Source organism: Nerophis lumbriciformis, linkage group LG20, assembly GCF_033978685.3.
Source record: "Nerophis lumbriciformis linkage group LG20, RoL_Nlum_v2.1, whole genome shotgun sequence".
Classification (NCBI taxonomy): domain Eukaryota; kingdom Metazoa; phylum Chordata; class Actinopteri; order Syngnathiformes; family Syngnathidae; genus Nerophis; species Nerophis lumbriciformis.
This window is the reverse complement of record NC_084567.2, coordinates 4,700,001-4,726,146: the sequence shown is the minus strand read 5'-3', so window position 1 is coordinate 4,726,146 and position 26,146 is coordinate 4,700,001. Positions and strand designations below refer to the sequence as shown.

Here is a 26,146-nt window from a genome sequence, read left to right as displayed (position 1 = left end):
GACCCCGACTTAAACAAGTTGAAAAACGTATTGGGGTGTTACCATTTAGTGGTCAATTGTACGGAATAAGTACTGTACTGTGCAATCTACTAATAAACGTTTCAATCAATCAATCAATCAATCAGTTAGTGCAATGACATGAGAGTGAAAGAAGTGATTAAAGTTGATATTTTCGTGAATCATAATCGAAACTGTGTTCATTTCCATGTCATGGTTCTCTTTTCTATTATATATGCTTTTATTTTTATTACGAAAATAAATACAATATTTAAATATCACAGCACGTGACCTCGCAGAAACTGTCGGAAAAATAAAGACTGAGGAAAAGACCTTGGCTGCGCACATGCGCAGAACCGACCCGATTTCCGGTAGCGAGAACGGCGAGCAAGATGGCGGACTGACTGGCTGTGGCTTTCCCCTTTTAAAATGACGATATAACTGTTGTTCAGAGTCACAGCAACTATCAATAACAAATACCTCATAGATTCGCCTTTTCTAAAGCCCACGGAACGGAAGTTGAGTTTGGAGCGATATGTGGAGTGAAGATTGAAGACGTGACAGAAGATGGACGACTACTGCTATGCTAAGATGGCGACGTCCGCTAAAAGAGAACATGAAAGAGAATCAACTTCCAGCAAATCACCAACGGAGATAAAGACGAAAGATGAAGGTGAGTGACTTGAAGTGTCGTCATTTGAAAGCTATCGATACATTAACCGACCTTGCTGAAGAATGTAAAGAACTGCCATGATTGTTAACTTCAAGGCATCCGTTTTTTACCGCTTCTCCCTCTTGGGCTCGCCTAGTTTTTCAACCAGTGTGCCGTGAGATCCAGTCTGGTGTGCCGTGGGAGATGATCTAGTTTCACCTATTTGGGTTAAAAATATTGTTTGCAAAGCAGTAATTATAGTCTGCAAATGATGTGTTGTTGTTGAGTGTCGGTGCTGTCTAGAGCTCGGCAGAGTAACCGTGTAATACTCTTCCATATCAGTAGGTGGCAGCAGGTAGCGAATTGCTTTGTAGATGTCGGAAACTGCGGGAGGCAGCGTGCAGGTAAAAAGGTGTCTAATAGAGATGCGCGGATAGGCAATTATTTCATCCGCAACCGCGTCAGAAAGTCGTCAACCATCCGCCATCCACCCGATGTAACGTTTGATCAGAACTGCACCCGCCCACCATCCGCCCGTTGTTATATATCTAATATTAATAAAAAAATAAAAAAAAGGGTGAAAACTACGCGAATTGCACCTTGTGCAGACAAGATTTTTCGATCGGACACGGAGGAATTAGCGATGTAAAAGACCACGTTGGGACAAAAAAACACAAGTCTAATGCCGTTGCTAGCGATACAAGTGGAAAACTTTCAACGTTTTTCGTCGCCCAAACAGATTCTTTGGATGTGATAAATGCCGAAGTTTTATTTACGGAGGCAATAATTGAGCATGGACTTCCAATCGCACTGGCTGATCACATGGGACAGTTAATAATGTAATGCAACCTTTAAAAATCATTACGCGGTGATCACGATCCCAAAAATAAACTTTTCTTGCATGATAATGTCCAGAAAAATTCGCTTTATATTACTATAGAGTCCTTTTAACGAATGAGTTTGATGGTTTATCACAAACCTTAAATGAAAGAAGTCCTTTGTTCTCCTGCACCATGCATGCGCAATCCTGTCGGCTGTATTTCACAGCACGACATACTGTAAAAAGTGTTTATACTATTTATACTTTCAATTAACAAATTGAAGTCTTGTGAAAGGTTGACAGGATAACTGGCATTAACTGTCAAAATAATTTCAAACTATTGAAGTTAGCTTACAGAATAAACATGTCAATCAACCCATATGATTTTTGCTGTAATATTTTTGTTTTGAAAAGTCACTGTGACTGATAGAAAAGTGATGGTTTTAGCAACATTTTAACCTGTCTGAATGCTAATAGTCATTTTGCGTCGGGGGGCGAAGCCCTGAACCCTCCACCAGGACTTTGTCCTGGACCTACCGGGGCCTGCGGCCCTTGGACCCTGGCTACTAGGTTTTTCTGATTTCAAAAGTTGGCAGGTATGGTGAGGTTATAAAGCTTTTGCCTGTTAAAGAAAGGAGACTGATCCAATGCACAGACATTCGCGTGCCACGCTGTCACAACCCAGACGCACACCAGTGCGCAATCATATGGGAGCCGCGCTGAGCGCACCTCCAAGCGCGTCTCGCTGCCGGCGACGGCCAGATATGGGCCCACGCTCCAGCGCCATCCATTTTCAGGGCTAGTTGATTCGGCAGGTGGGTTGTTACACACTCCTTAGCGGGTTCCAACTTCCATGGCCACCGTCCTGCTCTCTATATCAACCAGGGTGAGCCCCACCCCTTTCATGAGCGCACTACGCGCGGAGTGACCCCTGTTACGCGCCCCCGGCAACAGGGGTGGCAAGCAGGTAAGCTGCGCGGGCGGAGCGCGCGGAGTGACCCATGTTACGAGCCCCCGGCCACGGGGGTGGCGGGCAGGTAAGCTGCTTACCTGCTGCGCGTGACGCCGGCCGCGGCGAAAGCGGACGAGGCGGGGTGTCGGTGCGGTGGGCGCGGTAGTGACCCTGGACGTGCGTCGGGCCCTTCTCGCGGATCGCCTCAGCTACGGCTCCCGGTGGGGCCCTCTCGGGGGAAGGGGCCTCGGTCCCGGACCCCGGCGAGGCGTCCCTTCTCCGCTCCGTAAAAGTGTCCATCTCTTTTCTTTTTTTTTCTTCTGTTGTGGCATATGCAGCAGGTGCCTGCTCGTTTTTCGTATGTGGGTAACAACATTTAACTATGTATATATATTTCCGAATTGGTTTAACTGCCACCCGCAAAAAAAAAAAAAAAATTAATCCGCCCGACCCGACCCGCGAGCGGATAAAATCTTAGTTTTTTTAATTTCATCCGCCCGATCCCCGGATAATCCGCGGACTCCGCGGTTGTGTCCGCAAACCGCGCATCTCTAGTGTCTAATGCTTAAAGGGGAACATTATCACCAGACCTATATAAGCGCAGAGGTGGGTAGAGTAGCCAGAAATTAAGAAGTACTGTTAAGAGTAAGAGTACTGTTACTTTAGAGATTTATTACTCAAGTAAAAGTAAGGAGTAGTCACCCAAATATTTACTTGAGTAAAAGTAAAAAGTATGTTGTGAAAAAACTACTCAAGTACTGAGTAACTGATGAGTAACATACACACACATATCATATATATATATATATATATATATATATATATATATATATATATATATATATATATATATATATATATATATATATATATATACATATGTATATATATATATATATACACACACACACACGCATATATATATATATATATACACATATATACTGTATATATACATACATTGATATATACAGTATATAGTTTATATTTATTTATTTTGCCGTTTTTGTTTACATGTTAAAGGTGTTTTAATGAATATACATGCATGTTTAACACATATAGATTCCTTTCTTTCATGAAGACAAGAATATATGTTGGTGTATTACCTGATTCTGATGACTTGCATTGATTGTAATCAGACAGTAGTGATGATTACTTCCTCGTTTTCAAATGGAGGAGAAAAAAAGTTCCTCCTTTCTGTCTAATACCACATGAAAGTGGTTGCTTTTTGGCATCCTATTTGTCCAGCTTCCAAATTCGTTTTTATACACTTTACAAGAAATACATTGGCGGCAAACTCCGTAGCTTGCTAGCTTGTTTGCGCTGGCTTTCGGAGACTCTTATTTTGAAAGCGCAGGCGCCATGGAGCGGCACATTTATTGTGAAGACAGGAACTGTGCAGTCAGTCTTTAGGCTTTTGACGGGATGTACGGTTGAAATAAAAAAAGGGTCTTTTTTCCTTCACACTTTTGATTGATTGATTGGAACTTTTATTAGTAGATTGCACAGTGAAGTACATATTCCGTACAATTGACCACTAAATGGTAACACCCCAATAAGTTTTTCAACTTGTTTAAGTCAGGTCATGTGACCACTGGCTCTGTTTGATCGGTCCAACGTCACCAGTGACTGCATCTGATTGGTGGAACGGAGTGAACGTCACCAGTGACTGTATTTGTTGAAACGCAGGCACTATGGAGGTCTGTCTGACAGACCAAAACAAACAAAGCGTGCATTAACAGATCGATAAAAATTAGTAGCGAGTAGCGAGCTGAATGTAGATAAAAGTAGCGGAGTAAAAGTAGCGTTTCTTCTCTATAAATATACTAAAGTAAAAGTATGCTGCATTAAAACTACTCTTAGAAGTACAATTTATCCCAAAAGTTACTCAAGTAGATGTAACGGAGTAAATGTAGCGCGTTACTACCCACCTCTGTGTAAGCGTCAATATATACCTTGATGTTGCAGAAAAAAGACCATATATTTTTTTAACCGATTTCCGAACTCTAAATGGGTGAATTTTGGCGAATTAAACGCCTTTCTATTATTCGCTCTCGGAGCAGAGAAGTGGAACCACCAAGCTCCAGCACACATTTTTAAGTAGAGTTGCTGAGATCCCATCAGGGCCATTAATTAGTCTTTGAAGTGTCAAGACAACACCATTTTATAACAACATCTTTGGGACAGAATTTCATGGTTGAGAAAACTTGGCTGCTTTTGTGCTGCAACTTGGGGAGATTCTTTGTGCACCATCTGATGTTGGTCTGTAGACACAAAACATCAACACCAGGGGCCTCATGTATTAAAGGGGAACATTATCACCAGACCTATGTAAGCGTCAATATATACCTTGATGTTGCAGAAAAAAGACCACATATTTTTTAACCGATTTCCGAACTCTAAATGGGTGAATTTTGGCGAATTAAACGCCTTTCTATTATTCGCTCTTGGAGCGATGACGTCACATCGGGAAGCAATCCGCCATTTTCTCACTTTCGTCGGTGTGTTGTCGGAGGGTGTAACAACACGAACAGGGACGGATTCAAGTTGCACCAGTGGCCCAAAGAGGCGAAAGTGGCAAGAAATTGGACGAAATTTGTTCAAAATACGAGGCTGTGTGGAAAGCCGACGAAATGGTCAGTCGTTTGTTCCGCACACTTTACCGACGAAAGCTATGCTACGACAGAGATGGCAAGAATGTGTGGATATCCTGCGACACTCAAAGCAGATGCTGACATCAACTCCAAAACTGGACAGATCAGCTTTCAGGAAAAGAGAGCGGATGAGGGTATGTCTACAGAATATATTAATTGATGAAAACTTTATTCATTACTCGCAGTTTTACGTAAATTATTATACATAAACTGTGTTTACCAATAATTTAGCTTAAAAACATTTATTTTTTTCAATCATTCGAGTGCATTCGGGTAGTCTTGTGTAATGCAGTATTTTGTGTCTATTTAGGTATGGTTAACCTGAGTGCTGAAATCGTGGAAAAATATATGTTCTTAGCGCGCCTGAAATGGGCTGTCTGCACTCTCAAAGTGCATGTTGTTGCCAAATGTATTTCATATGCTGTAAACCTAGTTCATAGTTGTTAGTTTCCTTTAATGCCAAACAAACACATACCAATCGTTGGTTAGAAGGCGATCGCCGAATTCGTCCTCGCTTTCTCCCGTGTCGCTGGCTGTCGTGTCGGTTTCGCTTGCATACGGTTCAAACCGATATGGCTCAATAGCTTCAGTTTCTTCTTCAATTTCGTTTTCGCTACCTGCCTCCACACTACAACCATCCGTTTCAATACATGCGTAATCTGTTGAATCGCTTAAGCCGCTGAAATCCGGGTCTGAATCCGAGCTAATGTCGCTATATCTTGCTGTTCTATCCGCCATGTTTGTTTGTGTTGGCATCACTATGTGACGTCACAGGAAAATGGACGGGTGTATATATCCATCCATTTTCTACCGCTTATTCCCTTTGGGGTCGCGGGGGGCGCTGGAGCCTATCTCAGCTACAATCGGGCGGAAGGCGGGGTACACCCTGGACAAGTCGCCACCTCATCGCAGGGCCAAACGATGGTTAAAATCAGGCACTTTGAAGCTTTTTTTAGGGATATTGCATGATGGGTAAAATTTTGAAAAAAACTTCGAAAAATAAAATAAGCCACTGGGAACTGATTTTTAATGGTTTTAACCCTTCTGAAATTGTGATAATGTTCCCCTTTAAACCAAAAATAAACAAAAGGTGAATGCCCCTAAGAAAAGGCATTGAAGCTCAGGGAAGGCTATGCAGAACGAAACTAAAACTGAATGCTGGACGACAGCAAAGACTTACTGTGGAGCAAAGACGGCTGTCCACAAAGTACATCCGAACATGACATGACAATCAACAATGTCCCCACAAAGAAGGATAAAAACAACTGAAATATTCTTGATTGCCAAAACAAAGTAGATATGGGAAATATCGCTCAAAGGAAGACATGAAACTGCTACAGGAAAATACCAAAAAAAGAGAAAAAATCACCAAAATAGGAGCGCAAGACAAGAACTAAAACACTACACACAGGAGAACAGCAACAAATACAAAATAAGTCAGGGTGTGATGTGACAGGTGGTGACAGTACACCTACTTTGAGACAAGAGCTATATTGATGCATGCTTGGTTATGCTTTAAAGTCATATCCAACAATTGTGACAACGACTTTTTACTGTCAACTGAGTTTCGTTTTTTAGTGATGTCTGCTGGTGGTGTGCCTCTGCATTTTTTCAACGCAAAAAAAATGTGCCTTGGCTCAAAATAGGTTGAAAAACACTGCACTAGTGTACCATGAGATATTGTTTGGTGTGCCGTGGGACATTATGTAATTTCACCTAATTGGGTTAAGTGGATCGTGAGATCGACAGGCGGATCGGTGCGGCGTCTTCAGTAATGCGGACGCTGTATCGATCCGTTGTGGTGAAGAAGGAGCTGAGCCGGAAGGCAAAGCTCTCAATTTACCGGTCAATCTACGTTCCCATCCTCACCTATGGTCATGAGCTTTGGGTTATGACCGAAAGGACAAGATCACGGGTACAAGCGGCCCAAATGAGTTTCCTCCGCCGGGTGGTGGGTCTCTCCCTTAGAGATAGGGTGAGAAGCTCTGTCATCCGGGAGGAGCTCAAAGTAAAGCCGCTGCTCCTCCACATGGAGAGGAGCCAGATGAGGTGGTTCGGGCATCTGGTCAGGATGCCACCCGAACGCCTCCCTACGGATTTTTTTCAATGAAAAAACTGTGCCTTGGCTCAGAAAAGGTTGAAAAACACTGGCCTAGAGCCTTTTCTCCCTTTTCAAACACTCTACTTTTAGTATAAAAAAAGTAAAAACAATAAAAATTGTTGTTCGTGGCAGCTCTGCTTTTCAAATTCAATTTTACATTTTCTTTACAACGTGTCCAAGAAGGAGTAAGACGAAGCAACACTTATTTAATCCCACCCATTTTACACTTCCTATCAAGTACTTACACGTGTGTTTGGACCGTGGACACTAGATCATGTCTACACATATGAAGTTAGAGACGGAATCTGTAATGTTAGTATTTTAACAATGTCTATGTAATAATAATAATAGATTTTATTTGTAAAAAGCTCTTTATATTGAGTAAACAACCTCAAAATGCTACAGTGTATTAAAAAAATAAATAAATAAAAAGATAATACAAATAAATACAAATAAAAACCAGAACAGCCTAATAGCTAGAACTCGTATGCATACATCTAAAAAAGGCTTCTTCTTTTTTTTAAAAATAAGGGTTTTTAAGCCTTTTTTAAAAGCATCCACAGTCTGTGGTGCCCTCAGGTGGTCAGGGAGAGCGTTCCACAGACTGGGAGCGGCGGAGCAGAAAGCCCGGTCTCCCACTGTTCGTAGCTTTGTCCTCTGAGGTTGGAGGAGGTTAGCCTGTCCGGATCGGAGGTGTCGTGTGGAGGATTTGGGGGTGAGTAGTTCTTTGAGGTAGAGGGGGGCATTTCCATGGAGGCACTGGTGGGTTAGTAGGGAGACTTTGAATTCAATCCTGAGTGGAACAGGAAGCCAGTGAAGGGATTTGAGAATTGGTGTGATATGGTCATATTTCCGCACTCTCATCAGGATTCTAGCAGCACTATTCTGTAAGTACTGCAGCTTCTGGGTGTTCTTGCTGGGGATCTGATTGCAGTAGTCTAGCCTGGAGGCTGTTCTTCGTGTCTTTCAGTGATAGGACAGAATAGACGAGTCGCTAGCAACGACTCGTCAGCAACATGTTTTGCGGTTTTGTCTCCCGTTGTTTGGTCGGTGCCTGAATGTTCTAATCCAAACAAAAGAGTTCCATTTTTATCTTTCTATGAAATGACGCTAATAAAAAAAGTTGCCGTATTTTTTCAGACTATAAGGCGCACTTAAAATCCTTTAATTTTCTCAAAACTCGACAGTGCGCCTTTATAACCCGGTGCGCCTAGTGAACAAAATAATTTTGGTTGTGCTTACCAACCTCGAAGCTACAAACCCCGTTTCCATATGAGTTGGGAAATTGTGTTAGATGTAAATATAAACGGAATACAATGATTTGCAAATCATTTTCAACCCATATTCAGTTGAATATGCTACAAAGACAACATATTTGATGTTCAAACTGATCAACTTTTTTTTTTGTTGCAAATAATCATTAACTTTAGAATTTGATGCCAGCAACACGTGACAAATAAGTTGGGAAAGGTGGCAATAAATACTGATAAAGTTGAGGAATGCTCATCAAACACTTATTTGGAACATCCCACAGGTGAACAGGCAAATTGGGAACAGGTGGGTGCCATGATTGGGTACAAAAGTAGATTCCATGAAATGCTCAGTCATTCACAAGAAAGGATGGGGGGAGGTACACCACTTTGTCCACAACTGCATGAGCAAATAGTCAAACAGTTTAAGAACAACGTTTCTCAAAGTGCAATTGCAAGAAATTTAGGGATTTCAACATCTACGGTCCATAATATCATCAAAAGGTTCAGAGAATCTGGAGAAATCACACCACGTAAGCGGTATGGCCGGAAACCAACATTGAATGACCGTGACCTTCGATCCCTCAGACGGCACTGTATCAAAAACCGACATCAATCTCTAAAGGATATCACCACATGGGTTAAGGAACACTTCAGAAAACCACTGTCAGTAACTACAGTTGGTTGCTACATCTGTAAGTGCAAGTTAAAGCTCTACTATGCAAAGCGAAAGCCATTTATCAACAACATCCAGAAACGCCGCCGGCTTCTCTGGGCCCGAGATCATCTAAGATGGACTCATGCAAAGTGGAAAAGTGTCCTGTGGTCTGACGAGTCCACATTTCAAATTTGTTTTTGGAAATATTCGACATCGTGTCATCCGGACCAAAGGGGAAGCGAACCATCCAGACTGTTATCGACGCAAAGTTGAAAAGCCAGCATGTGTGATGGTATGGGGGTGCATTAGTGCCCAAGACATGGGTAACTTACACATCTGTGAAGGCACCATTAATGCTGAAAGGTACATACAGGTTTTGGAACAACATGTGCTGCCATCTAAGCCATACTTGCCAACCTTGAGACCTCCGATTTCGGGAGGTGGGGGGTGGGGGGCGTGGTTTGGGACGTGGTTTAGAGGGGAGGAGTATATTTACAGCTAGGATTCACCAAGTCAAGTATTTCATATATATATATATATATATATATATATAAAAGAAATACGTGAATTTCAGTGTTCATTTATTTACACATATACACACACAAAACACTCATCTACTCATTGTTGAGTTAAGGGTTGAATTGTCCATCCTTGTTCTATTTGTCACTATTTTTCGAACCATGCTGAACACCCTCACTGATGATGCAATGCTGTGTGGCACGCAAAAAGTGCTTTCATCAAATGCACTAGATGGCAGTATTGTCCTGTTTAAGAGTGTCACAACATTGCTGTTTACGGCAGACGAACTGCTTTACGGTAGACAAAACGTGACTGCTGTTGTTGTGTGTTGTTGCCGCGCTGGGAGGACGTTAATGAAACTGCCTAACAATAAACCCACATAAGAAACCAAGAACTCGCCCTTGATCATTCTACAGTTATAACATGATTGGGCAGGTACGTTGTTTATATTGTGTGCCTGAATTTCGGGAGATTTTCGGGAGAAAATTTGTCCCGGGAGGTTTTCGGGAGAGGCGCTGAATTTCGGGAGTCTCCCGGAAAATCCGGGAGGGTTGGCAAGTATGATCTAAGCGCCGTCTTTTTCATGGACGCCCCTGCTTATTTCAACAAGACAATGCCAAACCACATCCAGCACGTGTTACAACAGCGTGACTTTGTAAAAAAAGAATGCGGATACTTTCCTGGTCCGCCTGCAGTCCAGACCTGTCTCCCATCGAAAATGTGTGGCGAATTATGAAGCGTAAAATACGACAGCGGAGACCCCGGACTATTGAACGACTGAAGCTCTACATAAAACATGAATGGGAAAGAATTCCACTTTCAAAAGCTGAAACAATTAGTTTCCTCAGTTTACTGAGTGTTGTTAAAAGGAAAGGTCATGTAACACAGTGGTGAAGATGCCCTTTCCCAACTACTTTGGCACGTGTTGCAGCCATGAAATTCTAAGTTAATTATTATTTGCAAAAAAAAATAAAGTTTATGAGTTTGAACATCAAATATCTTGTCTTTGTAGTGCATTCAATTGAATATGGGTTGAAAATGATTTGCAAATCATTGTATTCCGTTTATATTTACATCTAACACAATTTCCCAACTCATATGGAAACGGGGTTTGTATTTTATTTGGTACATGGTGTAATGATAAGTGTGACCAGTAAACTTACATCGTGATGCAGTTTTCAGCCATATCACCCAGCCCTACACCACAACACATCTCATCTGCTTGTGTTGTTGTGAACGACATCGTCCATGTAAGATCAATGAACAAACAGGACAGCAGTCGCAACTTGAAAGGCTTTCTCTTTTTTTACGGCCTCCAGTTGTCTCAAAACTCATCAAGCTCATAACAGCAGCACACTCCCCCCTTTCACAATAACAGCGCTGTACGCAACATCCGACGTGACTGCGGTCACAAAATAAAGGTTTCAATAGAGTAACTGACACAAGCACGATATAATTAAAGCACTTTTTGGTTCATTTACAAAATGATTATGCCTTGACTTAAAGGGGCCTTATTATGTAACTTTTCGGTTCAAATCGATATGGCTCAATAGCTTCAGTTTCTTCTTCAATTTCGTTTTCGCTACCTGCCTCCACACTACAACCATCCGTTTCAATACATGCGTAATCTGTTGAATCGCTTAAGCCGCTGAAATCCGAGTCTGAATCCGAGCTAATGTTGCTATAGCTTGCTGTTCTATCCGCCATGTTTGTTTGTGTTGGCATCACTATGTGACGTCACAGGAAAATGGACGGGTGGTTAAAATCAGGCACTTTGAAGCTTTTTTTAGGGATATTGCGTGATGGGTAAAATTTTGAAAAAAACTTCGATAAATATAATAAGCCACTGGGAACTGATTTTTAATGGTTTTAACCATTCTGAAATTGTGATAATGTTCCCCTTTAAGGTATTTTTGGGTTCATTGAAGTTAGCTAATTTTACATGTTTTGGAAAGTCTTGACAAGTCAAATTTTCTTGGCAGATAATTTTGCTTAGTTCAAATAAAATACCCCTCATTTTTGTATTTTTTTTTTCTTGTTTATGAACACTGACTTTTTGCAGTGTTCCGCCAGTATAAATATGTATTTTTTCCATTAAACTACCGTATTTTCCGCACCATAAGGCGCCCTGGGTTATAAGCCGCGCCTTCAATGAACGGCATATTTCAAAACTTTGTCCACCTATAAGACGCCCCGTGTTGTAAGCCGCATCTAACTGCGCTAAAGGAATGTCAAAAAAACAGTCAGATAGGTCAGTTAAACTTTAATAATATATTAAAAACCAGCGTGATGTGGGCGCGCATGGAGTCGTATATCAACATGGACGGAGCTGCGTGAAAAAAGCCACCCGGCCTCTTCGCGTAAACTTACCTTAACCACTCGCTCATCTTTTCTTCATCCATCCCTTCGAGTTAGCTTTTATGATGACGCCGGCTGGAAAGGTCTCTTTTGGCAAGGTCTTCCTTTTGAATATCACCATGGGTGGAAGTTTCTGGCCATTAGCATGGCAAGCTAGAACCACAGTGAAGGATGACTTCTCATTCCCTGTGGTGCGAATATTCACCGTACGTGCTCCCGTTGTATCCACAGTGCGGTTCACAGGAATATCAAAAGTCAGTGGAACCTCGTCCATGTTGATAATGTTCTCTGGCCGGATCTTTTTTTCCAGCTATCTTGTTTTTACAATATGCACGGAAAGTAGCCAGCTTTTCTTGAAAGTCTTTAGGCAGTTGCTGTGAAATAGTAGTCCGTGTGCGGATGGAGAGATTGCGTCTTTTCATGAACCGGATCCCTGTCACTTAGTAGGAGCCATTTTGTGGTCTTTACAGATGTAAACACACAAAGAAAATGAAACGTAATACCCGCGCGCTTCTTCTTCTTCTACGCGGGCGGGTGGTTGCTTACAGTAGAAGAAGAAGCGCTTCCTGTTCTATGGGGGAGGGTGCTTACCTTGGCGGTTGCTTGCGTAGAAGAAGAAGCACTTCCTCTTCTACAGGGAAAAAAGATGGCAGCTGTTTACCGTAGTTGCGAGACCGAAACTTTATGAAAATGAATCTTAATATTAATCCATATATAAAGCGCACCGGGTTATAAGGCGCACTGTCAGCTTTTGAGAAAATTTGTGGTTTTTAGGTGCGCCTTATAGTGCGGAAAATACGGTACTTTTAATGGCGGGCTCGGTGACTACTATTTATGGCAAATAAGGAGGAGACAATGAAACAGCAAGCAGTAACAGTAGGTTAGAATGTGTGAATGATATATTAGCAATGTTACCTCGATTTGTTGTGTAGCGAGCTTGGCCTTTTACTATAAGACAATAGCATCATCGTCCTCCAGCAAAATAAAGAATGATTTTCCTAAAAACTAATTTTAATTGGATCAGTGCCAACTCTGTTTATGGCAATGGGCGAGTCAGTTATATCATTTATTATTTTGTTGGCGATGAAGCTTGTAGCTTAGTTTGTAGCCTTGAGCCTTTATTGTTTACAACTCAAAGCAGCCGTGCAGCAGAGTTATTTTACATGATATAGAATATGAAAGTTTTTATTGTCAATATACACACACACAAATGTTAGAATAATTGTATCTACCGTATTTTCCGCACTATTAGCCGCACCTAAAAAACACAAATTTACTCAAAAGCTGACAGTGCGGCTTATAACCCGGTGCGCTTTATATATGGATTAATATTAAGATTCATTTTCATAAAGTTGCGGTCTCGCAACTACGGTAAACAGCCGCCATCTTTTTTCCCCGTAGAAGAGGAAGTGCTTCTTCTTCTACGCAAGCAACCGCCAAGGTAAGCACCCGCCCCCATAGAACAGGAAGCGCTTCTTCTTCTACTGTAAGCAACCACCCGCCCGCGTAGAAGAAGAAGAAGCGCGCGGATATTACGTTTCATTTCCTTTGTGTGTTTACATCTGTAAAGACCACAAAATGGCTCCTACTAAGCGACAGGTTTCCAAGACGCAATCTCTCCATCCGCACACGGACTACTATTTCACAGCAACTGCCTAAAGACTTTCAAGAAAAGCAGGCTACTTTCCGTGCATATTGTAAAAACAAGATAGCTGAAAAAAAGAGCCGGCCAGAGAACATTATCAACATGGACGAGGTTCCACTGACTTTTGATATTCCTGTGAACCGCACTGTGGATACAACGGGAGCACGTACGGTGAATATTCGCACCACAGGGAATGAGAAGTCATCCTTCACTGTGGTTCTAGCTTGCCATGCTAATGGCCAGAAACTTCCACCCATGGTGATATTCAAAAGGAAGACCTTGCCAAAAGAGACCTTTCCAGCCGGCGTCATCATAAAAGCTAACTCGAAAGGATGGATGGATGAAGAAAAGATGAGCGAGTGGTTAAGGTAAGTTTACGCGAAGAGGCCGGGTGGCTTTTTTCACGCAGCTCCGTCCATGTTGATATACGACTCCATGCGCGCCCACATCACGCTGGTTTTTAATATATTATTAAAGTTTGACTGACCTATCTGACTGTTTTTTTGACATTCCTTTAGCGCAGTTAGATGCGGCTTATAACACGGGGCGGCTTACAGGTGGACAAAGTTTTGAAATATGCCGTTCATTGAAGGCGCGGCTTATAACCCAGGGCGCCTTATGGTGCGGAAAATACGGTAAGTTATCACAAAACTTTGTGTTACATTGAGTGCCCGGCGAGAGGACATAAGCTGTCTTTAATCCTACCAATCAAAAGGCTTGTAAAACTCCACTGTGTAGGATGAGAAGCAACATGAAGGTGTTCTGTTTCTTTCATGTATCGTAATCAACAGAAAAATATTGTCTTGACCCAAGAACTACAAAAGCAAAGAGAAAGCAGGACCAGACTCCCCTCCAGGCACCGCTTCTATGAACTGTTTTACGACCTTTTCTGTGAGCTGTTTACGACCTTTTCTTTGAACTGTTCTGTAATCAAAGGCGATGGCTGTTTATGACCCACGTCCCTTAGAAACAGCTGTTGCCATGTAATCAGGGAAAGTCCAAATAAAAGAGGTGGCGTACAATCTTTCGCCAGAGCGGGTTGAGACACTGTGCAAGGGTACAGTGTCCAGGCGTCTCTCCTCAATTTGAGCCAAATTTAATTCTGTCTCTGTTTAATTATTTGCTTCTTGTCTTGTTTAATAGATGTCATCAGTGTTTGAACCAAGAACTAGCATTCGAAAGTTACAGACTCGGTAGAAGTTTAACTTTAGCCGGCCTATAGTGTCAACTTGTGCGTCAGTCGGGCTTCGATCCTTTCTCTCCGCCAGAATCGCCTCCTTCCTTTTTGCCCACAACAAAACACGGTGAGCAGCTGATCTCGCTATATCATCTGGGATGTTGTGTTGTGGTGAAAGTCACTTAAAACAAATGGATGGTAGTGGTCACCCATGTCCATAGAGCACATTAAAAGCAACAAAGCTAAACCATTACTAAACATGTATGGGGGATGGAGCGAATGTGCAGGAGAGGTTATTTTGCATCTAACAACTTTGAACCGTTTTAAAGGGAGCAAGAAAGGGCTTGAAAGTAGGTCTGTAAAATAAAATCCATGCACATTGTCCCCGTAGAACCACCATGACATGTTATGTATGTAGACCACCATGAAGTGTTTTAAATGTAGAAGAAAATCATGATATGACGTCTTCTTAAAATATACATTTAAATAGAAAATTGAGTCAACATACAATATTGTGATATTGTGACATGGAGATATTGGTAACATGCAGCTATATTGCCATACCCTACAGAATTCACTGAAAAATGTAAAAAGACAGCTTAAATTAAAGCTGCAAGCAGCGTTGGTCGGGCAGGTGCTAGTCCTAAGTGTCCCAATGCTTTTGTCCAGTTTTCGTCCCAAGTGTCCCAATACTTTTGTCCAGTTTTAGTCCTAAGTGTCCCAATACTTTTGTCCATTGTAGGTGTCCCAATACTTTAGTCCAGTGGCAGTCCTAAGTGTCTCAATACTTTTGTCCAGTTTTAGTCCTAAGTGTCCCAATACATTTGTCTAGTGGTAGTCCGAAGTGTCCCAATACTTTTGTCAAGTTGTAGTCCTTAGTGTCCCAATACTTTGGTCCAGTGTAGGTGTCCCAATACTTTTGTCCAATTGTCGTCCTAAGTGTCCCAATACTTTTGTCCAGTTTTCGTCATAAGTGTCCCAATACTTCTGTCCAGTTTTGGTCAAGAGTGTCCCAATACTTTTGTCCAGTTTTAGTCCTAAGTGCCCCAATACTTTTGTCAAGTTGTAGTGTTAAGTGTCCCAATACTTTTGTGCCGTGTAAGTGTCCCAATACTTTTGTCCAGTGTAAGTGTCCCAATACTTTTGTCAAGTGGTAGTCCTAAGTGTCCCAATACTTTTGTCTTTAAGCAGCCATCTTGAAAAAACAGCAGCGCAGCAGCATCAGCGCAGCAGCATCAGCGCAGCGGTTCTTGGAAGGGTCGTAAAATCAAAACCGGAGCAGTTATCAAAACTCTTTCGATAACTTTTAATCAGAAGGGTTCAATCTCTCTCCTGTGTTAGTTTGAAGCCGAAACGACAAACGCGCTCAGAGGAGATAATGTTTGAAGAAAGGTGACCGGTTTTTACAAAAATGTTGTTTTGAAGGGGGAATAGCAAACTTCCTGATGATTTTTGCTGGTGGTTGTCAATTTAAGAAATGTAGGGCTAAGTGAGACCTACATAGAAGTTTTTGTTTCATGTCTCACCGACCTTCCCAGTGGGAGTTACACGCAGTTTTGTAAATTTTTTCTTCCGACGAGCAGTTTTTTCTGCGTTTTATTCAAAAATTGCGCTAGAGCGCAATTTTGAGATTTGGGGTTAGGTTTTTTTATTAGAGCGCAATTTTTGCCAGTCCTGATGTGTGCGTTCAGTTCGGTGAGTTTTGAAGCATGTTAAGGGGGTCAAATTACACCTCAAAGAGGCAAAAGTGACTGTTTTTAGTACATTTTTGTCTTGAAGGGGGAATTGCCAACTTCCTGTTGATTTCTGCCCGATGTTGTACGATTATGAAAACTAGGTCTCAGTCAGACCTACATAGAAGTTTTTGTTTCATGTCTCTCCGACCTTCCTAGTGGGAGATACAGGCAGTCTAGTTTTTTTTCTTCCTAGGGGGCGCTAGAGCGCAATTTTGATTTATGGTTTTTTGTTTTTTTTTTATCAAAAGGCAATTTTCGCCAGCCCTGATGTGTGCGTCAAATATGGTGAGTTTTGAAGCATGTGGGTCAAATTGCAGCTCAAAGAGGCGGCCGGTATAATAATAATAAAACCTTACAAATTCAATAGGTCCTTATGTCCCATTGCAAAAGGACTCCCTTTGGGAGTCCTTTTACAATGGGCCATGCGGGCTCTAAATATAAGTTGTATGTATATGTACACTAGGGTTGTACGGTATACCGGTACGAGTATAGTATCGCGGTACTAATGGATCAAAAACGGTACTATACTCTGTTCGAAAAGTACCGGTTCGCCATGTTTCTTTTTACAGGCATGACGGCATTGCTGGTTGTACGAGCAGAGGAGCATGTTCGGCAACGCGCACACACAGAGTACTTACAAGCAGACACAATGTGTAGACATAAAAGGGAGAATAGACGCATTTTTGCTTAAAAAGTAACAATAAAGGTGAAGTTATAACACTGAAACTCCCACAGAAAGAGCTGCTTTAAGACATGGCTAACGTCCATCCACAATGGGCAGTGTTTTACCTACTTCTAAATCACTAATCCTCGCCTCCATGGCGACAGATAAAGTAAGTTTCTTACAGGTATCGTTATCACTGGAGGACGAGGAATAGCTAAACATGCTTCACTACACACCGTAGGAGGATACAATAGCTCACCGACGTCACAATGTAAACAAATGCCATGGGCGGATCTACACCTGACATCCACTGTAATGATACCAAGTACAAGAGCGTATCTTGTCGATACTACTATGATTACATTGATATTTTTTCGCATCACAAAATCTTTTTTCGTTTTAAAAAAAATGTATGTTATGTTTTTAAACTCAGGAAATATGTCCCTGGACTCATGAGGACTTTGAATATGACCAATGTATGATCCTGTAACTACTTGGTATCGGATCGATACCTAAATTTGTGGTACCGGTATTTTTTTTTCCATTTATTTATTTATTTCAGGCAATGACATAAAAAAGTACAAAGTTGACAACACATAATAATATAAATTAATATAGTGCGAAAGGTAATGTGTAGTATGTAATGCATGATATCATGAATGCATGGTATCATCATGTAAAGTATCAAACAAGAGAAGAATAAGTGATTATTACATTTTAACAGAAGTGTAGATAGAACATGTTAAAACAGAAAATAAGCAGATATTAACAGTAAATGAACAAGTAGATTAATAATCCATTTTTACAGTTTGTCCCTCATTATGTGTACAAAATAATAGGTGTATAAATGACACAATATGTTACTGCATACGTCAGCAGACTAATTAGGAGTCTTTGTTTGTTTACTTACTACTAAAAGACAAGTTGTCTTGTATGTGCACTATTTTATTTAAGGCCAAAATTGTTCTTTGATCGCAATAAGATACATTTGTTTAATAGACCCTAAGATTTTTTTGTTGAAATAAAGCTAAAAATGCCTTTTTTTTTTGTGATCCACTTAATTTAGAAGCGTATCGAAATACATTTTGGTACCGGTACCAAAATATTGGTATCAAGACAACCCTAATGTACACTAGATGATAATAATTCATAATTCATTTGACAAACTATTGTCAAAAATCTAAGTAATTTGAATGATCAATTTCCCTTCATTGCAATTGTAAAGAAAGTAGAAACATTTCTTGCAACTTAAATGTAAAAAAAAAAAAGGTCTACTTTGTTACTGTTGACTTTTTAAAATATATATATTGATGAAAAAATGTTGAGATATAACACCTTATTGATTTCCTCCCCACTGCTACTTTGTAGTATCTTAACAGTAGGTTAGAAATGTGTGAATTATGTGTTAGCAATGTTAGCTCAATTTGTTGTGTAGCTAGCTTAGCCTTCTACTGTCAGACATTAGCATCACCGAACTTCGGCAAAATAATTGGATGTTTTCATATTGATTGTTTTCCCCCACTGTATCCTAATGTCCATCCAAACAGATATTTCCTATTTTCTGAGATTTTAGCTTCACTTTTCTGAGTCTATGACAAGTCATGTAAACATTGATCCATCATTCTGGCAAGGCACTAAATGAATGACCATGAAACACTACACACACATACAGTAGATAGAAGGAAGTGTGTAAAGTGTCTTTGTGTTGTTTGTGTCTTGCAGACGTCCATCAGGCGATTTGTCATCCAGAAGAACTTCCCCCTCAGTTAGGGGGGAGCTCCACTTTGAAGCAGGAGACTCCACAACCACCTCACATTAAAAAGGAAGAGGAGGAACTCTGGATCACTCAGAAAGGAGATTGTTTTCTTGGATTGCAGGAAGCTGATCTCACCAAGTTGCCACTGACTGTTGTCTCTGTGAAGACTGAAGATGATGAAGAGAAACCACAAGTAGACAACCTCTTAGCTCCACTATCAGATAGTGAGGTTGAAGGCGAGGTTGAAGAAACTTTAAGCAGCGATATAGACTGTGAAGGTGATATGAGGACTCACACTGACAACCAGGACTCTGAATTCTCTAAAAATAAGAGAGGTAAAACATGTTTGATTTGCTCAATTTGTGGTAAAAGTTTTACTAATAAGAGGTATCTGACTCAACACATGATAACACACTCAGGAGAAAAAACATTTACTTGTTCAGTGTGTGGCAAAAGCTTTTCTCAAAAGAGGAGTTTGCTTCAACACATGGGAACACACACTGGAGAAAAAACATTTAGTTGTTCAGTTTGTGGTAAAAGTTTTACTCGAAAGAGCCACTTGATTCAACACATGAGAACACACACAGGAGAAAAAACATTTAGTTGTTCAGTTTGCGGTAGAAGCTTTTCTCGAAAGGGAACTATGAGTCAACACGCGAGAACACACACAGGAGAAAAACCATTTACTTGCGTAGTTTGTGGTAAAAGCTTTTCTCAAAAGAGCTGTTTGCCTCAACACATGAGAACGCACACGGGAGAAAAACCGTTTAACTGTTCAGTATGTGGCAAAAGCTTTACTATGAAGACCCATGTGACTAATCACATGAGAACACACACGGGTGAAAAACCATTTAACTGTTCAGTTTGTGGTAAAACATTTTCTCGAAACATCCATTTGACCCACCATACAAAATTACACACGGGAGAGAAATCATTTAAGTGTTCCGTTTGTGGCAAACCTTTTTCTACTAAGAGGTATTTGACCCAACACATGAGAACACACACAGGTGAGAAAATGTGTCATTGTCCAGTTTGTGGTAAAACGTTTTGCCGAAGCAGCTATTTGCCCGAACACATGAAATTACACGCGGAAGAAAAACCGTTTAACTGCTCACTCTGCGGCAGAAGCTTTTCTTTTAAGGGCTATTGGACTAAACACATGAAAACACACACAGAAGTGTTTCCATTTAGTTGTTCAATTTGTGGTGAAAGGTTCCCGCACAATGCAGACGCAGTAAAACACGCAAGAACACACATGGTCCAGTAAACAGTCAGCTGTTCAGTTTTTGGTATGTTGCTCATATGTGGTGACATCCACCCAAACCCAGGACCTCCTCAAAATAAGTTTACTGCTTCTTTCACTAATATTTGAGGTATTCGTATACATTTGGAGTATCTGAAACTTTCCTGAATAGTAAGATAGATGATGCTTGTAGTGTTTGGTTACATCATCACGTCTGTCTCGCTGGGGATGAAGTGTAGTCGTCTTCAGTGATGACTTTCCCGCCTCCAGAATGTCTGACTTTGATCACCAACAACATGAATCGATCTGCCTGAAACTACACCCTCCAGGTCGCCTGGGGGGCCTCATGTATTAAAACTTGTGTGAATTACTTACTAATAAATGGTGTGCGCTCAAATCCAGAGAAGGTCATACGTGCAACAAAAACTCAGATGGCTTAACCCTTGTGTAATGTTCATATTGTTGTTACTCAGCCAGCGTTTGTGGGTCGGAGGGACCAGTTGCATTTTGTGGCTTTTAATGCCTCACAATCAAACACTTTTATGTTAAAATACTGAACAGATGTTTACCTTATCCCAATAAACATCTGTTCAGTATTTTAACTTAAAAGTGTTTGATTGTGAGGCATTAAAGGCCTACTGAAATGCGATTTTCTTATTCAAACGGGGATAGCAGGTCCATTCTATGTGTCATACTTGATCATTTCACGATATTGCCATATTTTTGCTGAAAGGATTTAGTAGAGAACATCGACGATAAAGTTCGCAACTTTTGGTCGCTGATAAAAAAAAACCTTGCCTGTACCGGAAGTACCGTATTTTCCGCACTATAAGGCGCACCTAAAAACCACAAATTTTCTCAAAAGCTGACAGTGCGCCTTATAACCCGGTGCGCTTTATATATGGATAAATATTAAGATTCATTTTCATAAAGTTTCGGTCTCGCAACTTCGGTAAACAGCCGCCATCTTTTTTCCCGGTAGAACAGGAAGCGCTTCTTCTTCTACGCAAGCAACCGCCAAGGTAAGCACCCGCCCCCATAGAACAGGAAGCGCTTCTTCTTCTACTGTAAGCAACCACCCGCCCGCGTAGAAGAAGAAAAAGCGCGCGGATATCACCGTACGTTTCATTTCCTTTGTGTGTTTACATCTGTAAAGACCACAAAATGGCTCCTACTAAGCGTCAGGGATCCGGTTCATGAAAAGACGCAATCTCTCCATCCGCACATGGATTACTATTTCACAGCAACTGATATTCCTGTGAACCGCACTGTGGATACAACGGGAGCACGTACGGTGAATATTCGCACCACAGGGAATGAGAAGTCATCCTTCACTGTGGTTCTAGCTTGCCATGCTAATGGCCAGAAACTTCCACCCATGGTGATATTCAAAAGGAAGACCTTGCCAAAAGAGACCTTTCCAGCCGGCGTCATCATAAAAGCTAACTCGAAGGGATGGATGAAGAAAAGATGAGCGAGTGGTTAAGGTAAGTTTAAGTTTACGCGAAGAGGCCGGGTGGCTTTTTTCACGCAGCTCCGTCCATGTTGATATACGTATGTTTGTGATTGCACATTTGCGTACATTTTGGGAGTGAACAGAGTTGTTAGAACGCTGGTTTTTAATATATTATTAAAGTTTGACTGACCTATCTGACTGTTTTTTTGACATTCCTTTAGCGCAGTTAGATGCGGCTTACAACACGGGGCGGCTTATAGGTGGACAAAGTTTTGAAATATGCCGTTCATTGAAGGCGCGGCTTATAACCCAGGGCGCCTTATGGTGAGGAAAATACGGTATCTGACGAGTAGCGTGATGTCACAGGTTGTGGAGCTCCTCACATTGTTTACAATCATGGCCACCAGCAGCGAGAGCGATTCGGACCGAGAAAGCGACGATTTCCCTATTAATTTGAGCGAGGATGAAAGATTCGTGGATGAGGAAAGTGAGAGTGAAGGACTAGAGGGCAGTGGGAGCGATTCAGATAGGGAAGATGCTGTGAGAGGCGGGTGGGACCTGATATTCAGCTGGGAATGACTAAAACAGTAAATAAACACAAGACATTTATATACTCTATTAGCCACAACACAACCAGGCTTATATTTAACATGCCACAAATTAATACCGCATAACAAACACCTCCCCCCTCCCGTCCATATAACCCGCCAATACAACTCAAACACCTGCACAACACACTCAATCCCACAGCCCAAAGTACCGTTCACCTCCCCAAAGTTCATACAGCACATATATTTCCCCAAAGTTACGTACAGTACGTGACATGCACATAGCGGCACGCACGTACGGGCAAGCGATCAAATGTTTGGAAGCCGCAGCTGCATGCGTACTCACGGTACCGGGTCTGCGTATCCAACTCAAAGTCCTCCTGGTAAGAGTCTCTGTTGTTCCAGTTCTCCACAGGCCAATGGTAAAGCTTGACTGTCATCTTTCGGGAATGTAAACAATGAAACACCGGCCGTGTTTGTGTTGCTGAAGTCGGCCGCAATACACCGCTTCCCACCTACAGCTTTCTTCTTTGCTGTCTCCATTGTTCATTGAACAAATTGCAAAAGATTCACCAACACAGATGTCCAGAATACTGTGGAATTTTGCGATGAAAACAGACGACTTAATAGCTGGCCACCATGCTGTCCCAAAACGTCCTCTACAATCCGAGACGTCACGCGCTGACGTCATCATACCGAGATGTTTTCAGCAGGATATTTCGCGCGAAATTTAAAATTGCACTTTAGTAAGCTAACCCGGCCGTATTGGCATGTGTTGCAATGTTAAGATTTCATCATTGATGTATAAACTATCAGACTGCGTGGTCGGTAGTAGTGGGTTTCAGTAGGCCTTTAAAAGCCACAAAATGCAACGGGTCCATCAGACCCACAAACGCTAGCTGAGTAACAACAATATGAACGTTGCACGGAAAATTTCTCTGCCAGTTTCTGCATCCCACAGGGATTCTTCTTTTGTGTTTCTGCACCTGCGGTTCCCACACAAGGTTGCAACATTGTTTGTCAACACTGTCTGCTCTCATTTTCTCGCACATTTCACCCTCTGATGTTCTCTGTACCTGCACTCTGTCCTCCTCCTGTCTAGGCCTGCTGTGTGTGTGTGTGTGTGTGTGTGTGTGTGTGTGTGTGTGTGTGTGTGTGTGTGTGTGTGTGTGTGTGTGTGTGTGGTACACAGAACATCAATTTCCACACTTCTATTAGCCCCGGTCCAGTGAACCTGGACATCTTATATGTAATATAAATGTGTAGGGGGGGTGTATGGTGTGTGGTCATTAAATATGTATTCTGATATATGTTCTTCACAGAAAATGAGCCAAAGTCAGTGAGTCTCAGTTTGAAAAGTTAATCAAATGGATCATTTTTCTTCTAATAAAAAATGAAAACGGGTCCCACAGACCCGAACACCACACAAGGGTTAAAGTGTACGCACGTGTTCATCAATGATCGTCAATCAATGTGGAATTAAAGTGCACATGTTGGAGTAGTCTGCCCCTCCCTGTCCATGGCTCCGTTTAAATACACAAATCATGCATGTGCCGGGGAAAAGGTGCGGTTTAGTATTTAACACTTTAAAGGGGAACATTATCACAATTTCAGAAGGGTTAAAACCATTAAAAATCAGTTCCCAGTGGCTTATTTTATTTTTCGAAGTTTTTTTCAAAATTTTACCCATCACGCAATATCCCTAAAAAAAGTTTCAAAGTGCCTGATTTTAACCACCCGTCCATTTTCCTGTGACGTCACATAGTGATGCCAACACAAACAAACATGGCGGATAGAACAGCAAGCTATAGCGACATTAGCTCGGATTCAGACTCGGATTTCAGCGGCTTAAGCGATTCAACAGATTACGCATGTATTGAAACGGATGGTTGTAGTGTGGAGGCAGGTAGCGAAAACCAAATTGAAGAAGAAACTGAAGCTATTGAGCCATATCGGTTTGAACCGTATGCAAGCGAAACCGACAAAAACGACACGACAGCCAGCGACACGGGAGAAAGCGAGGACGAATTCGGCGATCGCCTTCTATTCAACGATTGGTATGTGTTTGTTTGGCATTAAAGGAAACTAACAACTATGAACTAGGTTTACAGCATATGAAATACATTTGGCAACAACATGCACTTTGAGAGTGCAGACAGCCCAGTTTTCATCAATTAATATATTCTGTAGACATACCCTCATCCGCTCTCTTTTCCTGAAAGCTGATCTGTCCAGTTTTGGAGTTGATGTCAGCAGGCCAGGGAAGCTAGGGTCGATATTCTTCTCTTGATCATCTTCGGTGGCATAAGGGACGGTGTGAGCCAAGACATCCAGGGGGTTTAGCTCGCTCGTCTGCGGGAACAAACTGCCGCCATTGCTTGCCGTGCTTCCGAGGTCCTTTGTCCCTGAATTGCTCACACACTCCGGCAGATTCAATGGGGGTCTGGCGGCAGATTTCTTTGACTTTATGGTTGGAAATGCATCTGCTTTGAGTGTCGCAGGATATCCACACATTCTTGCCATCTCTGTCGTAGCATAGCTTTCGTCGGTAAAGTGTGCGGAACAAACGTCCAATTTCTTGCCACTTTCGCATCTTTGGGCCACTGGTGCAACTTGAATCCGTCCCTGTTCGTGTTGTTACACCCTCCGACAACACACCGACGAGGCATGATGTCTCCAAGGTACGGAAAACAGTCGAAAAAACTGAAAATAACAGAGCTGATTTGACTCTGTGTTTGAGAAAATGGCGGATTGCTTCCCGATGTGACGTCATCACTCCGAGAGCAAATAATAGAAAGGCGTTTCATTCGCCAAAATTCACCCATTTTGAGTTCGGAAATCGGTTAAAAAAATATACGGTCTTTTTTCTGCAACTTCAAGGTATATATTGACGCTTACATAGGTCTGGTGATAATGTTCCCCTTTAAGTCAGGACTTTGGGAAGGCCATTCCAAAACCTTAATTCTAGCCCGGTTTAGCCATTCCTTTACCACTTTTGACGTGTGTTTGGGGTCATTGTCCTGTTGGAACACCCAACTGCGCCCAAGACCCAACCTCTCGGAGCGAATAATAGAAAGGCGTTTAATTCGCCAAAATTCACCCATTTAGAGTTCGGAAATCGGTTAAAAAAATATTTGGTCTTTTTTCTGCAACATCAAGGTATATATTGACGCTTACATAGGTTTGGTGATAATGTTCCCCTTTAAATTTGGGTTTGTAACATGAGTATACTCTGCACACAGAGACAATCAGGGGCTTGTTTGAAAAATCTTAAGATGTAGTTTAACCATAAAAAACACAGCACGTTACTCAGTACGTATCCTTGCACTAAATTAGTCCGATTTCTCACATTGTTAGGTTCTGAATAAGCCTCCTAAAACCCATGGAAACACCTTAAAGGCAGTGCCTTTAAGGTTTATTGGCGCTCTGTACTTCTCCCTATGTCCGTGTACCACTCCGTACAACGGCATTTTAAAAAGGCATACATTTTACTTTTTGAAACCGATACCGATAATTTACGATATTACATCTTAAAGCATTTATCGGCCGATATTATCGGCAGCCCGATATTATCAGACATCTCTAATTATAATCTGCAAATAATAATTTCATGTTTAGTTTAGTTTTTTAAGGATCGCCATTAATCGACACCGCAGTGGAGACTATTCTTCCTGGGGTCCAGGCAAAAAACATCACACAATCACAAAACACTTTCACGCTTTCACCAATTAGACAAATCTCTCTTTTGCCTCAGTTCTCAAAAATCTTAGAGAAACTATTTGACTCTCGACTTGATTCTTTTCTTGAGAAGCATCATATAATCAATGACGGTCAGTATGGCTTTAGGTCCAAACGAACAACCTCAATGGCGATAACTGAAGCCATTGAAGAAATGACTAATGCATAAAAAATATGCAGTTGATAATTTTATTGATCTAAAGAAAGCCTTTGATACCATTA

The 26,146-nt window shown here is 41.5% G+C and overlaps 1 protein-coding gene across 1 annotated transcript; it reads left to right on the top strand.

The window, feature by feature from the left end:
- The first annotated feature begins 356 nt into the window (after positions 1–356).
- LOC133619219 (uncharacterized) lies at positions 357–20,651 on the top strand. The gene is made up of 2 exons (XM_061980156.2): positions 357–670; positions 18,906–20,651. The coding sequence occupies exons 1-2, from the start codon at positions 565–567 to the stop codon at positions 20,204–20,206; spliced, it is 1,407 nt and encodes a 468-aa protein (XP_061836140.2). The 5' UTR covers positions 357–564; the 3' UTR covers positions 20,207–20,651.
- The last annotated feature ends 5,495 nt before the right edge of the window (positions 20,652–26,146 follow it).